The sequence below is a fragment of the Crotalus tigris genome, unplaced genomic scaffold (assembly GCF_016545835.1).
Source record: "Crotalus tigris isolate CLP2741 ecotype Arizona unplaced genomic scaffold, ASM1654583v1 scf7180000018413.2111637, whole genome shotgun sequence".
NCBI classification, from domain to species: Eukaryota; Metazoa; Chordata; class Lepidosauria; order Squamata; family Viperidae; genus Crotalus; species Crotalus tigris.
In genome coordinates, this window is record NW_024096990.1 from 1,611,215 (window position 1) to 1,628,634 (window position 17,420).

At 43.2% G+C, this 17,420-nt stretch overlaps 1 protein-coding gene across 1 annotated transcript; it reads left to right on the forward strand.

The window, feature by feature from the left end:
- The first annotated feature begins 4,964 nt into the window (after positions 1-4,964).
- LOC120312016 lies at positions 4,965-15,631 on the forward strand. The gene is made up of 6 exons (XM_039352211.1): positions 4,965-5,200; positions 8,455-8,823; positions 10,208-10,570; positions 12,065-12,163; positions 13,282-13,342; positions 15,200-15,631. Exons 1-5 carry the CDS (start codon positions 5,149-5,151, stop codon positions 13,311-13,313), a joined length of 915 nt encoding a protein of 304 aa, XP_039208145.1. The 5' UTR covers positions 4,965-5,148; the 3' UTR covers positions 13,314-13,342; positions 15,200-15,631.
- The last annotated feature ends 1,789 nt before the right edge of the window (positions 15,632-17,420 follow it).

Below are 17,420 nucleotides of genomic sequence, written 5' to 3' on the forward strand. Positions count from 1 at the left end.
GAGAGAGAGAGAGAGAGAGAGAGAGAGAGAGAGAGAGAGAGAGAGAGCTGCAACCCCTTGTCTAATCTAGAGAAATTACGATCCATTTCCCCCTCTTCAAAATGGTGTTATTGGGATTCAGCCCACAACTGTTTGCAGACACAGCCTGATGGATTACAGCCTGGTTCCCTAGGGAGTAAAATTAAAAACCAGAAGGTCCACACTTAGAAGCAAGTGAGATGAGGAAAAAAGGGAAGTGACAAAATGGGTATTGTGATTTCCCAGTGCCCACCCTATGATGTGTATGTTTGCATCCGTAGCTGGACAACAACTACGAAAAACCAGTGTGTGGCTCATGATGCCATGTCTAACAAACGTTAGGTCATTTTGGAGCCTTCAAGGTTACTTCTCCTTCTGTTTCCGTGACCTAATTCTTGAAAAAAAAAAAAACACTTGGAGGTTCTAGAATAGAGACCACACCCAAAAGATCATCAGCATGGGAAAAAACCCTCTGGATTTTAGAAATTGCACCGTCCTCCTAAAAGGAAACTAGCCATCAGCTTGGACACCACAATAAAACAATTAAACACCACCACCCCAAATGCAATTTAAGCACCAGGAAACCCACCCAGATCTGGCGACAAAATGAAATTCTTGGATCTGCTCATGAAAATAAAACCTTCCAGAACAGACTTCTGTGGGTTTCTTCTTCAACCAAAGCTTGAATTTGGGTTTTGAGGTATCCTTGAGATGGTCCAACCTCCAGATTATAACCATGGCTACTCTCCACAGGCCTTCCTTCCTTGGTTCCCATCCACCCAGATGTTGAGAGCAATATAAGCATCCCTGATGTTCTTTCTCCTTCTTTCTAGCCTCCCTTGATGAGGGAGATGAACAAGTAGATGTAGTGAAGAAAGGCCAGAGCGCTGAGAATCCCTCAGATGGCCAACGGTCTTCTAGGCCCTGAAAATGGTCTTCTAATGCCACCCTTTGGAGATTGTTGTTGTTAATTGCGAAGTCGTGTCCGACTCATCGCGACCCCATGGACAACGTTCTTCCAGGTCTTCCTGTCCTCTACCATCTTCTGGAGTCCATTTAAGTTCACACCTCCTGCTTCAGTGACTCCATCCAGCCACCTCCTTCTCTGTCGTCCCCTTCTTCTCTTGCCCTCCATCTTTCCCAGCATTAGGCCCTTCTCCAGTGAGTCCTTCCTTCTCATTAGGTGGCCAAAGTATTTGAGTTTCAACTTCAGGATCCGGCTTTCTAAAGAGCAGTTGGGGATGATCTCTTCCCCTTTGGAGATAGGCTGGCATAATTCAGTTCCAGTAGAAGAGAATATTTGTAGCTCAAGGTTGAACTGTGGAATCCTAGGTGCTCTTGGATCTTGGTTCTCTTCTTGCAGATGTTTGAATATCAAACTAGGTGACATCGTCAGTGCTAGAGGGGAGTGGGGTCTGTGAGGAGGAGGAGCAGGAGCAGGAGCAGGAGGAGGAAGACAATGACGATTATGGGGTTGTTGATGCTCTCTGAGCTTGGTGATTTTCTTGGAGACGTTTCAATACCCAACTAGGTAATATCATCAGTGCTAGAGGGGAGGGGGATTTGTGGGGAGGAGGATGAGGAGGAGAAGAGGAGGAAGAGGAGGAAGAGAAGGACAGTGACTATGTCCTTGACGCTCTCTGAGCTTGATGGTTTTTTGGGGGACGTTTCAATGCCCAACTAGGTAATATTATCAGTGCTAGAAGGGAGGGGGGTTGTGGGGAGGAGAAGGAGAAGGAGAAGGAGAAGGAGAAGGAGAAGGAGAAGGAGGAAGACGACGACAATGATGACAATGGGGTCCTTGATGCTCTCTGAGCTTGGTGGAAAGGAAAATTATCCTTTTTTGACAAGCTATGAGCAAAACCCAGAGAGAAGAGGAAGTGGAGGAGAAGGGAAAAAGTGGGAAGACCTCAGCCAAAGGAAATGGAAGTGAAGCAAGCTTGCATGTTATCCTGGACTAGAGTTTGGCAACTTTTGTGTTGTAGATTTATCCTGTTTGCGATAGAATTTTAGTCACCCGGGATGATACAATTCGCTTTACTGTTTTGAAGCTCAGCTGGACACTTAGGATACAAGCTGAGAAGAATCAAGTGGGACTGGAGGCACTTAACAATGGCGGCAATTTGCTTAAACAACTGGATCAAGAAAGGTCGTAAAACGGGGCAAAACTCACATAACAACGGTCTCACTTAGCAGTGGAAATTTTGGGCTCAGCTGTCGTCGTAAATGGTGAACTACAGGCAGTTCCTGACTTACAAAAGTTCCTTTGGTGATTGTCTTGCTTAGCGACATCAATTTTGGGCTCCACTGTGACCGTAAGTCGAGGACTACGTATTCCTATACAGTACCTCCTTGAAAATCAGAGCCCAGTGTTCTTAGTAAAGCCTTGGAGGACCCAGTAGAGTTCAACCAGACCAGGGATGGGGAACTTGGCTGTTTTATGACTGGTGGACTTCAACTCCCAGAATTCCTGAGCCAGCATGGGGGAACTATGTCCCCTTCATGACTCGTGGACTTCAACTCCCAGAATTCCTGAGCCAGCATGGGGGAACTATGGCTCCTTCATGACTTGTGGACTTCAACTCCCAGAATTCCTGAGCCAGCGTGGCTCAGCATGGCAACCTCTCCCTTTCTCCTCAGCATGGCTGGCTCAGGAATTCTGGGAGTTGAAGTCCACCAGTCATAAAAGAGCCAAGGTTGCCTACCCCTGAACCAGACTAATTGGTTGTGATCCGGAAACCGAACACACAATTCTACAAGTCCAGTAGAAAAAGCAGGAGCGGACATGCAAGGTAGTCCTCAACGTATGACCACAGTTGAGCCTGAAATGTCTACTGCTAAGCAAGACAGCTGTCCAGTGGGTTTTGCCCCATTTTACGACCTTTCTTGCCACAGCGCTTAAGCAAATCACTGTGGTTGTTAAGTTAGTAACACGGTTGTTAAATGAATCTGGATTTCCCCATGGATTTTGGTTGTCAGAAGGTCGCAAAAGGGGATCACATGAGTCCGGGGACACTGCAACCGTCATAAATATGAGCCAGTGGCCAAGCCTCGGAATTTTGATCACGTGACGACAGGGGAGGCTGCAACAGTCGTAAATGTGAAGAACGGTCTTGATTCACTTTTTACAGTGCTGTTGTCACTTCTAACGGCCACTAAATGAATAGTTGTAAGTTGACAACTACAAGAGGGACCTGTTGTGTTGAGACCTTCACCTTCGTTCTCTTAGCTGCCCTTAATTGAAAATAATTTGTTTTGAAGATAATTCGTTGAAGAGCTGTGGATTAACCGCTTTCCAGTTTCAATTCTTAAGAAATTAATAGCAGAACAGAACAGAATAGAAATACAGACTAGACTAGACTAGACTAAAACAGAACAGAAAAGAATAGAATAGAAATACAGACTAGACTAGACTAGAACAGAGCAGAACAGAATAGAATAGAATAGAAATACAGACTAGACTAGACTAGACTAGACTAGAATAGAATAGAATAGAAATACAGACTAGACTAGAACAGAACAGAACAGCAGAGCAGAACAGAACAGAATAGAATAGAAATACAGACTAGACTAGACTAGACTAGACTAGACTAGACTAGAAATACAGACTAGACTAGACTAGACTAGAATAGAATAGAATAGAATAGAATAACAGAGTGGGAAGAGACCTTGGAAGTCATCTAGTCCAACCCCCTGCCCAAGCGGGAAACCCTATACCATTTCAGACACGTGGCTGTCCAGTCTCTTCTTAAAAACTTCCAGTGTTGGAGCACCCACAACTTCTGGAGGCAGGTTGTTCCACTGATTAATTGTTCTCACTGTCAGGATAGTTTCTCCTTAGTTCTAGGTTGCTTCTCTCCTTGCTTAGTTTCCATCCGTTGCTTCTTGTCCTGCCTTCAGGCACTTTGGAGAATAGCTTGTCCCCCCTCTTCTTTGTGGCTGCCCCTCAAATATTGGAAGACTGCTTTCATGTCCCCCCTCATCCTTCTCTTCATTAAACTAGACATACCCAATTCCAGCAACCGTTCTTCATATGTTTGAGTCTCCAGTCCCCTGATCATCTTCTCTGCAACAAAGATGTCAACAAATGGTGGCAGGAAGCCATCTTTTTGCTCCCATTGGCCTATAGGACTCCTCTTTTTCCAGGTTTGACAGTCATGCTGAAGCAAAATGCCTGATAAATCTAAACTTTGCCCCTTCGTCCAACCGGTCAACCCTGAGGATGACACACCCCAACATGACCACCAGGCAGGAAAGCCTCTTCAGCGGTAGACAAGATGACCCAACTGATTTTCGTCTCATCTTTCCAAAATTTCTGTCAGGCTTGTTTTTTTTCTTCCTGACAGTCATCAGGCCTGTGGTGAAGATGAGGGGGACAACGATGGGGAAACCAACTCACTAACAGCAAACGGCTTACTCAATCTTCTCTGCAAAGCTTACATGTTGCCACACAGACATCTAGTTGCAACTGAGCAACTGGCCAGGAGGTGAAGAGATGAGAAAAACGTGTTGCATTTTACTAAGGTAGCATTTCTCAATCTTGGCAACTTGAAGACTGGTGGACTTCAGCTCCCAGAATTCCCCAGCCAGGGATCATTAAGGCCGAGGTTAGCCAGTTAGGAGAGTAATACAGGTAGTCCTGTAGTCCATTTTACTAAGGTAGCATCAAGTTGGACTTGATGACCTCCAAGGTCCCTTCCAACTTTTTTATTATTATTATTTATTCCCTTCTCTCCTTCTGCTCACATACCCAAGGCTCAAACCACATCAACGCTGATCCAGAAACCCTGAAATACAAGATGGTTGCTGGTCCCTTTCCAGTGGGCTCCTCGTGAGGATGAGTGGGATGGCCGTCATGTTCAGATTCTGCCTTAGTCATTTTAGGTGGTGTAACCACCCAAAACAACAGAAAAGGGAGAGGAAGTGTTTGTGATCACTGTAGAATCACCCACACCCCTTGGGTAACGGTTCTTCCTTCCTTCCTTCCCGTCCTTTGGCTGACAAAAGCAGAAGGGCCAGTTAACTTTATCAGATCAACATCAAGGAGTGCTAAACCACAAAGATCTGAGAAGGAGCAGGAGAAGTTCCTATTCTTTGTCCTGTTGACCTTACCTGGAGGACTCAGAATCCATGGAGCCTTTCCGAAGCCATCGGGGATCTCAACCCGCGTTTTTGCTCGCAGGTCAGTCCAAAAGAGTAAACCTGGCTTATTTCTTCTGTAACCTCTTGGAGGCAAGCTGGCATTGCCTATTTTTAATTATTCTTTTGGTGTGTGGGGTGCATCAGAATGATTGGTATATCTTTGTATATGGCGAAATGGGGGCAAAAAAATATGGGAACGGGTTCTTAGAATCCTTGGATGGCAAATATTTAACGCTCTGAAAAAGTTAGAGAACAGACTCTTTTTAATACGTACCTTTCTGTTTTGCACACATATCCGTCACTGCTATCAGGGTAATTTACATTATACAAGGTGCATAAAAAAGAGGAAGGAAACAGTGAGAAAAACAATCAAGACAATAAGACAAAAGAAAGGGAAATCTAATTAGGTCTGGTCTACAACACTACCATTCCTTCTCATCTCATTCTTTTCATGTCTTTCTTCCATGTCTATCGTCTTAGTTTGCAATATTGGCAAACTATTGGTAGCTCCAGTGTAGGATGAGGGTAAAGTTTTGTTCTCCGAGCTTGTGAGTTGGTTTCCAAATGTTTCGTTACCATCTTCAGCAGAGTTAGGTCAGGGGTAGGCAATCTTGGCTCTTTTATGACTCGTGGACTTCAACTCCCAGAATTCCTGAGCCAGCATGGCTCAGCATGGAAAGCTCTCCCTTTCCCCTCAGCGTGGCTGGCTCAGGAATTCTGGGAGTTGAAGTCCACAAGTCATAAAAGAGCCAAGGTTGCCTACCCCTGGTTTAGGGGATGTCAGTGTTCTTCTGTTGTCTTAGTTTCGCAATGCGCAATGTACATATTTATGCATTTAGTCTACAAATGTAGGCGCTCTTAATCATTTACTCCTTTTACATGCCAAACCACAACCTCCCCTATGCCATGAAGCGTGATCTCTATGCCTATGCCAAGTATAAGTACCACTTATACTTTTACCACTACAGCAAACTGCCTCCCTTTTTATCAAGAGAAGGAAATGAAGTAGAATGTATTGCATCCCCTGCTCATGATAGCACTGATCAGTTTTTCACAATATAAGCTAACGAGGATCACTAATCTGTAAGCTACATTGCAAGCCAACATCGTCTTCCCACATACCACCAACTAGGAGGTACACACAGTAAACATTCGAGATATCTATTACTACCTTGTTATGTGATATAAGAGAGGGGGAGAAATTTATTTATTTGATTTTTATCCTGCTTTTATTGCTTCATAAGTAACTCAAGGGGGTCAACATACCTAATTACTTCTTCCTCCTCCTATTTCTCCCACAATCAACCTGAGAGGTGGGTTGGGCTGAGAGAAAGGGACTGGCCGAAGGACACCCAGTTGGCTTTCATACCTAAGGTGGGACTAGAACTCACCGTCTCCTGGTGACTGGCCCAGAGTCACCCAGCCAGTTTTTATGCCTAAAACGGGACTAGAACTCACCATCTCCTGCTCTCTAGCCTTGTGGTTGTTGTTAATTGCGAAGTCGTGTCCAACCCATCGCGACCCCATGGACAACGTTCCTCCAGGTCTTCCTGTCTTCTACCATCTTCTGGAGTCCATTTAAGTTCACACCTACTGCTTCAGTGACTCCATCCAGCCATCTCCTTCTCTGTCGTCCCCTTCTTCTCTTGTCCTCCATCTTTCCCAGCATTAGGCCCTTCTCCAGTGAGTCCTTCCTTCTCATTAGGTGGCCAAAGTATTTGAGTTTCAACTTCAGGATCTGGCCTTCTAAAGAGCAGTCGGGGTTGATCTACTCTAGGACCAACCGGTTTGAACGCCTTGCAGTCCAAGGGACTCGCAGGAGTCTTCTCCATCACCATAGTTCAAAGGCCTCAATTCTTTGGCGCTCAGCCTTTCTTTCTTTCTCTCTCTAGCCTAGTGCCTTGCTTTACCACTATTTCATTATATATTCAAGATGGACAGTATTTAATATTTATTTGCTATGTATATGTAGGGGTGTGGGTCTATACATATGTTGTATATAGTATGTTTAGGTATGTGTCATGTATGTGTTTCACTTTGAGAGCGGGCAACTAAATTTCATTTTTGATGTGTGCCGTTGTGACCACAGTAAAAAAAAAAATGACAATAAAGGTTATCTTATCTTATCTAAACCGAAATGACAGACATATTTTTTTGTTTGGGGAGTGGCTGGTTTATAGATAGAATACAATAGGGCTGGAAGGGACCTTGGAGGTCTTCTAGTCCAGCCCCCTGCTCGAGCAGGAGAACGTATACAATTTCAGACAAGTGAATGTCCAATCTCTTCTTAAAAATCTCCAGGGATGGAGCGCCCATTATTTCTGGTGGCAAGCTGTTCCACTGGTTAATTGTCCTCCGCTCAGCTGAGATTCTAACTTGTTCTCTTGACTCAAGCAATGAAATGCAATCATATGACAAAATATGTCAAAACTCCAAGATAGAAGGGGAAGTCCAGCACAATGGGCTGAACTGCACATAGAGAGCATCCATATATGGAGTCTCCTTCTCAGACGCCATCTTTTGCGCAAACTACAGGGTGGGGCATGGTGTGCTAAGCATAAACTGCAGAGAAGATGCTTGTTGGTGGTGTTAGTTGGGAAGTCGTGTCCGACCCATCGCAACCCCATGGACAACGTTCCTCCAGGCCTTCCTGTCCTCTACCATCTTCTGGAATCCATTGAAGCTCACGCCTACTGCTTCAGTGACTCCATCTAGCCATCTCATTCTCTGTCGTCCCATTCTTCTATTGCCCTCAATCTTTCCCAGCATTAGGCCCTTCTCCAGTGAGTCCTTTCCTTCTCATTAGGTGGCCAAAGTATTTGAGTTTCAACTTCAGGATCTGGCCTTCTAAAGAGCAGTCGGGGTTGATCTCTTCTAGGACTGACCGGTTTAAACGCCTTGCAGTCCAGGGGACTCGCAGGAGTCTTTTCCAGCACCAGAGTTCAAAGGCCTCCATTCTTTGGCGCTCAGCCTTTCTTATGGTCCAACTTCAACATCCATACATTGCAACTGGGAAAACCATGGCCTTGACTATATGCACTTTTGTGGCAGGGTGATGTCTCTGCTTTTTAGTATGCTGTCTAGATTTGCCATAGCTTTCCTCCCCAGGAGCAAGCGTCTTTTAATTTCTTGGCTGCAGTCCTCGTCTGCGGTGATCTTGGAGCCCAGGAAGATAAAATCTGTCACTACCTCCATTTCTTCCCCGTCTATTTGCCAGGAATCGAGAGGGCCGGATGCCAGGATCTTGGTTGCTACAAGGATGAAATAACTTTATTTTTTTCCATCTCTTTGCAGGTTGCATCCTAAGCTGCTTGTTGCAGTTGGTGCCAGCTGAGGGAAATTTAACCGTGGTTTCTATACCTGAATACCCTATCCAGGATCAAAGAGTCCTCCTGAATATACAAAATGTCCGGAAGGAATTTCAACAATGCGAGTGGACACAACCCTCTGGGAAAACAATTATTTTTTCCCGTGAAACAAAACTCACCCCAGCTAATGCTTCCCAAATTGTACAGGTGTATGAGAATTGCTCCTTGAGCATCAAAAACCTGAGGTTATTGGATAAAGGAAAGTATACGGTCAAAATGATCTTCCCTTCTACGCAGCAGCAAGATACAAAAGGTCAAGAGATCTATACAGGTTCCATTTTTGTGACTTTTTGTGGTAAGTTTTAAAAAGTCATCTTGCAGACTGTACTCCCCCGACAATGCATAATCTGCAGTCTAAACATTTAGAGGTTTACAAAATATATTATAAGCAAACTAAGCTATGAAAGAACAACTCAAATGTAGAGTATATTTTGGTGCTAGATGTTTAACAGACCTGGTTAAGCATGCTTGCAAACACAAGGTTCAATGTGTTATTTAACAGGCAGAAATCTAGCTATTAAGGACACCTAAGAGAAAGAAATCTAGCTACAGGTAATCCTCAAATTGCAACAGTTTGTTTAGCGACCATTCAAAATTACAACGGCACTGAAAAAAGTGACTTATGACCATTTTTCAGTCTTAGGACCGTTGCAGCATCTCCATGGCATCTCACATGATCAAAATTCAGACGCTCGGCAACTGGCATGTACTTTTGACGGTTGCAGCATCCCAGGGTCATGTGATCCTCTTTTGCAATCTTCTGACAAGCCAAGTACAACCAAGTTACTAACTTAAGAACTGCAATGATTCACTTAGCAGCTGTGGCAAGGAAGGTCGTAAAACTCACGTAACAAATGTCCCACTTAGCAACGGGCTCATTTGGGCTCGATTGTGGTTATAAGTGGAGGGCTGCCTGTAACAACCATCATAGGTTAGGAAGTGGGGAAATCAAGATATGTTGGGTGCACAGATTAGACCTTGGGCTGTTTGGAAAGACGGTTGCCAGTTTATGAGAGTGTGCACAACACAATCATAGTATCTTCCTTCAAAGAAATGGCAGGAATTCCCAGTGTTGCAAACAATAGCAATAGCCCTTAGACTTATATACTGCTTTACAGCCCTCTCTAAGCAGTTTACAGAGTGAGCATATTTGCCCCCAACAATCTGGGTCCTCATTTTTACTGACCTCGGAAGGATGGAAAGTTGAGTCAACCTTGAGCCGGTCAGGATCGAACTCCTGGCTATGGGCAGAGTTTGCCTGCAATATTGTATTCCAAGCACTTTATCACCACAGAAGGAAGGAAGGAAGGAAGGAAGGAAGGAAGGAAGGAAGGAAGGAAGGAAGGAAGGAAGGAAGGAAGGAAGGGCAATAGCACTTAGACTTATATACCGCTTCACAGTGCTCTACAGCCCTCTCTAAGAGGTTTACAGAGTCAGCATATTTGCCCCCCAAAAATCTGGGTTTTATTCACTTCGGAAGGATGGAAGGCTGAGTCCAACCTTGAGCTGGTCAGAATTGAACTGTTGGCTGTGGGCACGATTAACCTGCATTCTAACCACTGCGCCACCAGGTAAAAGTTAGAAACAAAAGTGTGTGTTTCTTCTCCTTCTCCTTCTCCTTCTTCTTTTTGCTCCTTCATGAGTTAATGCGATGTTCTTCTGATCAACTTGGTTTGCAGATGAAAAACAACTTCGTATCAGGATCCAACCACCAAAGTCTCTTCCTGGCCAGAATGCCACTTTGATTGCAGAGGGCATCCAAAACAAGGATATCTTCTGCCAGTGGAAACAAATTACCCTATCAGGAGAGAAAGATATCGAAGATATTAGACAAGACTCCAAGAAACCCCAGACCCAACAACAGAAGATCATACCAGACGGTTGTTCCTTGCATCTGATCCGGTTAATCCCAGATTATTCTGCCAACTATTCCGTTTATGTTGACAATATTCCTTCAGACCAACAGTCCGCCAAAGAGAAAGGAACCGGAGAGCAAGTGACATGCTTTAGAAGCCAGATTCAGTTTCAAGTGGGAAAATCTGGTGTGTATTGCTTTTTCTGGTCGCTGAACTGAAGTGAAGATTTCAGTCTATTTCTTTTTTCTTCTTTCTTCTTCTTCTTCTTCTTCTTTATCTTCTTCTACTTCTCCTCCTCCTCCCCCTCCATTTTTCTTCATCTTCATTCTTCTTCTTTTCTTCTTCTTCTTCTTCATCTTCATCATCTTCATTCTTCTACTTCTCCTCCCCCTCCTCCATTTTTCTTCATCTTCATTCTTCTACTTCTCCTCCCCCTCCTCCATTTTTCTTCATCTTCATTCTTCTTCTTTTCTTCTTCTTCTTCTTCATCTTCATCATCTTCATTCTTCTACTTCGCCTCCTCCTCCTCCATTTTTCTTCATCTTCATTCTTCTACTCCTCCTCCTCCTCCTCCTCCTCCTCCTCCATTTTTCATCTTCATTCTTCTTCTTTTCTTCTTCTTCTTCTTCATCTTCATCATCTTCATTCTTCTACTTCGCCTCCTCCATTTTTCTTCATCTTCATTCTTCTACTTCTCCTCCTCCTCCTCCTCCATTTTTCTTCATCTTCATTCTTCTTCTTTTCTTCTTCTTCTTCATCTTCATTCTTCTACTTCTCCTCCTCCTCCTCCATTTTTCTTCATCTTCATTCTTCTACTTCTCCTCCTCCTCCTCCATTTTTCTTCATCTTCATTCTTCTTCTTTTCTTCTTCTTCTTCTTCATCTTCATCATCTTCATTCTTCTACTTCGCCTCCTCCTCCTCCATTTTTCTTCATCTTCATTCTTCTACTTCTCCTCCTCCTCCTCCTCCATTTTTCTTCATCTTCATTCTTCTTCTTTTCTTCTTCTTCTTCATCTTCATTCTTCTACTTCTCCTCCTCCTCCTCCATTTTTCTTCATCTTCATTCTTCTACTTCTCCTCCTCCTCCTCCATTTTTCTTCATCTTCATTCTTCTTCTTTTCTTCTTCTTCTTCTTCATCTTCATCATCTTCATTCTTCTACTTCGCCTCCTCCTCCTCCATTTTTCTTCATCTTCATTCTTCTACTTCTCCTCCTCCTCCTCCTCCATTTTTCTTCATCTTCATTCTTCTTCTTCTTCTTCTTCTTCTTCTTCTTCTTCTTCTTCTTCTTCTTCTTCTTCTTCTTCTTCTTCTTCTTCTTCTTCTTCTTCTTCTTCTTCTTCTTCTTCTTCTTCTTCTTCTTCCCCAGTACCCTTTAGCACTTTTTATGTTACCTACTGTAGTTCGGTAATAAAATGTCTGTAAGAAAAAACTCAAAGAGTACCAAGGGCCCCACAGTCGTCCTCCTCCTCCTCCTCCTCCTCCTCCTCCTCTTCCTCCTCCCCACTACCACAATCCCCACAATCCGCACTAGCACTGATGATGTTGCCTAGTTTGGCTAATGAAACATCTGCAGGAAAACAACCAAACTCAGAGAGTATCAAGGATTCCATATTTCAACCCGGAGCTTAAAATGCAGTTTTGCCGACAAAGTAACCTAAAACTGATTTGTCTTTTCAGGATCAGCTTCTGTGGAAAATAGTGCTGGAATCATTGCTGGGGCTTTGCTTGGATCCCTCACTTGGACCAGCAGTCTCTCCCTCCTGCCCCTGCTCTTCGGTAAGTAGGCCCACTCCTTGCGGTGGGGTGGGAGGTCAGATGGGGTGAGGTGAAAGGCAGGAATCATGGATTTGATCAATCAGAATAGAGCTGGAAGGAACCTTACTTTCTCTCCTTCCTTCTTTTTTCCTTTCTCTCCTTCCTTCCTTGCTCCCTCCCTCCCCTCCTGCTTCTCCTTCTCCTCCTTCCTTCCTTTCTTCCTTCCCCTTTTCTTCTCCCTTCTTCCCTTTATCTCCTTCCTTCCTCCCTTCCCCTTTTCTCCTTCCTTCCTTCTCTTTGCTTCCCCTCATTCCTTTTTTCCCCTTTCTCTCTTTCCTTCCTTGCTCCCTCCCTCCCCTCCTGCTTCTCCTTCTCCTCCTTTCTTCCTTTCTTCCTTCCCTTTCTTCTCCCTTCTTCCCTTTGTCTCCTTCCTTCCTCCCTTCCCCTTTTCTCCTTCTTTCCTTCCTTTCTTTCCTTACTTCTCTTTTTGCTTCCCCTCATTCCTTTTTTCCTTTCTCTCCTTCCTTCCTTCCTTCTTCCCTCCCCCTCCTCCTCCCTCCCTCCTTCTTCTTTCTTTCCTTCCTTCCTTCCTTCCTTCCTTCCTTCCTTCCTTCCTTCCTTCTCTTTTTGCTTCCCCTCATTCCTTTTTTCCTTTCTCTCCTTCCTTCCTTCCTTCCTTCTTCCCTCCCCCTCCTCCTCCCTCCCTCCTTCTTCTTTCTTTCCTTCCTTCCTTCCTTCCTTTCTTTCCTTCCTTCTCTTTTTGCTTCCCCTCATTCCTTTTTTCCTTTCTCTCCTTCCTTCCTTCCTTCTTCCCTCCCCCTCCTCCTCCCTCCCTCCTTCTTCTTTCTTTCTTTCCTTCCTTCCTTCCTTCCTTCCTTCCTTCCTTCCTTCCTTCCTTCCTTCCCCTTTTCTTCTCCCTTCTTCCCTTTGTTTCCTCTCTCCCTCCCTCCCTTCTTCCTAGAAAGTATCAGAGGAGGAATTTGAGTTTGTCCATCCTTCTTTTGCTTTCTTTTAGAACAACAGTAAGAAATAGTCATTTTTCAGCTTTTTTCTAAAATGACCTGGAACAACTCGAAATGGAAGGGGAGAAATATGGACTGCTGAAATAGGAATTGCACTTTCTTATTCTTTTTTCATAGGCGTGTTCTCATCATTTTTTCCCGAATGCTGAATTTGGAAGAGTCCCTTCCTTTGTGAAAAGTAAGTGGATGGGGTCTTGGAAGGGTTAGAATTGAGCTGATTTTTGTCCAGAAAGCAAAATTTGGTGAGTGGCCTTCAAACCAAGAGAGAGATGAAAAACAAATTCATGTCCTTCAGAAGAAGTTCACATTTCTTCTGAATTTCTTCTCCGAGGGTGGAGTAGAAGTTAAGGTATTGGATGAAGACCAGAGAGACCCAGATTCCTCCCACAACTATGGAAGTTCCTCAGATAATTCTGGATCACTCTCTCTTTGGGATAAGAGGATACAGTTTGGGGGATCTCCAACAGAGCTAAGCCATTGACTTCCCTTTCTTGAAAGAGATCGTTCTCTTAAGGTTATAATTATATTTCACAGGTAGCGTCCAGATAGGTGAGGTGTCCAGCCAAATTGTACCATTGCAAAGTTCAACTGGACCGGATAAAGTTCATTCTTGGAGTGTTCACAACCTCAAACTAGACTGGAAAATAAACACAAAAAAACCTGGAAGCAGAGTTATTAATAAGGGTGACCCAAAAAAGTCAAGATGGCAGCAGTAATCACACGACTGAAGCCTTCTCTTTTATGTAAACTTGCTCACGATAAACGTAAAAAGAGAAAGAGTTATGAGGGCACAACCAATGCTGGTTGAATTTTTTTTTTTTACCCCTATCCCAGGGGTAGCCAATCTTGGCCCCTTCATGACTCATGGACTTCAACTCCCAGAATTCCTGAGCCAGCATGGCTCAGCATGAAAACCTCTCCATTTCTCCTCAGCATGGCTGGCCCAGGAATTCTGGGAGTTGAAGTCCATGAGTCATAAAAGAGCCAAGGTTGCCTACCCCTGCCCTATCCCACAAATGTTCTTGTCTAGAAAAAGACAACAGCCCCATCCATTCTCATTGCTCAGGAGAATACAGATAGTCCTCCTTTAGTGACCACAGTTGGGTCTGGCAGCTCGGCTGTTAAGCAAAACAATTGCTAAACGAAGCCGCAACTCTCTTTACAACCTTACCTGACTTTTTATTTGTTTTGGAGCTGTGATTCTCACCCTCAACCACTTTAAGATGGAGGGACTTCAAACTTCCAAAAGCCTACCAGAGAATTATGGGAGTTGGAATCCCTACATCTTAAAAGTTGCCATGATTGAGTAACACTCCTTTACAAACGTGCGGTTGTAAATGTGAGGATTGATTGCAAGGTTACTTTTTCATCGCTGCTGTGATTGTGAACGTTTGCTAAACGAGGAGGTCACTAAATGAGGACTAACTATATATATGTTTCTAAGGTTACTAGGAGTTTGTGAGCTCAAGTCTTAATAAGTGGCTGAGCAGATCCTCGAATAGCAGCCAAGTGGCAAATGTTTTTCCTTTCCAATTTGCAAAAATGAAAAATCTTTGGAGCAAATAGCAACCTCTAAACGTTGTAAAGAAACAAGCCAGCAACAAAAACTTCCTTGATCACTTTAACAAAAGCTTCCTTTGCAGACAGCCACAGAAAATTATCTTTGCATTCCGTTTCCTTTTTTCAGGCCAAGGAATTGTTGAGAAAGTTACAACTGGGCTGTTCTGATCTGCTGTTCAGTAACGATTAATTATTGGCATCGATGTAAAAATAAATAAATAAATATAGAGGTTTTGTTTTTGGGGATGTGTGTGGGACTGATTTTGCAATCCGCCTTCCTATTTTTCGCGATGAAAAATAACATACGTTCTTATTAATTATAATGCTAATTTTAATTGCAAACGCTTTTCAAACGCTTTTTATCTTAATTTATCCATAATCAAATAGTATTGTTTCTTTTGTTTGGCTGAGGCTGAGATCGCTGTGCAATATTGTCTAATTAATATTTTGCTTTCTCCTCTAAATCTTTCTGCAGATATTTGCAGAGGAGAAACACACAAATTATCCTGTGTCTGCGTGTGTAACACTGAACAGCTCTGTGCTTGGATATTAAGCTTGATCCGATGCTGATTTCTTTTGAAGCTCAACTTTGATCAAAATTGTATATTAACTTACTTCGTTTCTTTTTATATCAGCAAAATCTAAGTCATTCCAAACTTTAAAGCTTGAGAATATTGCAAACCAGCAAAACATTGAATAAATCTATCTACGTGGTCGCTAGGAGACAAAAAATGACTTGATGGCACCTAATCAAAATATCATAAAATTTTGTATTAAGAACCTGGGGCTTTTTTAGAAAGTCAATGCATGTTATCCAAGTTGGAACACAAGAGAAAAATCTTTGGATGCCTTTTATACATACATTTAACATGGCTCAAAATAAAATGTGGTTTTTCACTTCAATTAAGCAATTGCCTATGAAGACTTTTTTGGGTCTTTTAATAAACATTTCTTTATTGGAGTGTATATGTTTTATAGGGGAAGGTACTTGAGAGATTATGAAATTACAATCCCAGCAGCCTTTGCAACATAATTTACAGCTGCTGGAAATTCAACTCCCAATGCCTCCTTCTTTCAACCCTTGACTTACAACAGATCATTCAGTGACTGTTTGAAGTTACAACAGCACTAAAAAAAGTGACTTACGACCATGTTTCCCATTTAACGACCGTTGCAGCATCTCCATGGTCACGTGATCAAAATTCAGACATTTGGCAACTGACTCGTATTTATGATAGTTGCAATGTCCCGTGATCATATAATCCCTTTTTGTGACCCTTTTCCAGACAACGAGAGAGGGAATAGTATAAACATCCAACACATATATATATATTTTTTTCTTTCCAGTCAGCAATCAGTTGAAGTTTGAGGTGCAACTTGTCAGTTTTAGGAACTGTCTCAATAATTTCTTCATAAGAGCCTTAGCACATTACAAGCATTGGCCCACAAAACTGCATGTCAGTTCACCAATGCTGGTGGTTAATAACCACACCACGCTTTGTGGCGACGAGAACGTTTTGCAACGTTTTTGCAAATACCACAGCAGCAGTGCCCGGTGCTAGAGAGAAAAAGGTGCTTGCACAAAACTGCTAGGAAGACTTCGGTGAGCTTTTGGTTGCAAAAACTGAGTTGGGAGTGAAATTTTTGCTGTTCTCAGAAGGATTAAACGCCACCATTTCCCATGATTTGTGCCCAGGCTGAGAATCCAATAAAACGTGCTAGACGCTCAGTGGAGGTCCAAGGAAATATATTTATTCACCCCAAACTTGTCAAGTCAGATCGGGTGGGGATCCTGCTGGTCTGTTCCTCTGTCTCCTTTCTGACAGGTTTCTAGTTTAAAGATTTGGCCAACCATTATCCACAGAAGAGAATATGCATGCTTATAACAATAGTTCATGTGTTATTGATATGAACATTTACCTTCTATTCAATCCTTCCTTCTTTCCAGTCTGTTAAATCAGATTTGTCCTTATCTGTAGTTAGACACAATGGACATATAAATGGGCACTTTATTTTTCTTATACATATTTATTTTATTAGTTATTAAATGTGTTCGCCGCACGTCTCGCCACAAGGCGACTCTTCCTACACGTATGTCTTCCTTTCCACAGGATTTATTTATTTCCCACCGTTATTATTTTTATACATAACTCAAGGTGACAAACATATCTAGCACTTCTTCGTCTTCCTGTTTTTCCCATAACAACCCTGTGAGGTGGGCTGGGCTGTGAGAGAGGGACTGGCCCAAAGTCACCCAGCCAGCTTTCACGCCTAAGGCGGGACTAGAACTCACTGTCTCCTGGTGATTGGCCCAAAGTCACCCAGCCGACTTTCATGCCCAAGGCAGGACTAGAACTCACGGTCTCCTGGTGATTGGCCCCAAAGTCACCCAGCCAACCTAAGGTGGGACTAGAACTCGCAGTCTCTTGGTGATTGACAACCATTTGTCTGAAATGGTATAGAGTTTCCTGCTCAAGCAGGAGGCTGGACTAGAAGATCTCCAAGGTCCCTTCCACATACTGTATGTTATTTTATTATTCTGCTGCCAATGTTTCTTTTTTTGTGCTGGTCCTCGGCTGTGCCTTTAAGAACAGCCGACCTAGTTTCTTGATGGAGAAAAAGTTTCGTCCTTTCCTTTTTCCAGGTTGAGAAAAAAAAACTGCACCCACATAATTTCTGCCTGTTGACAACCTGTT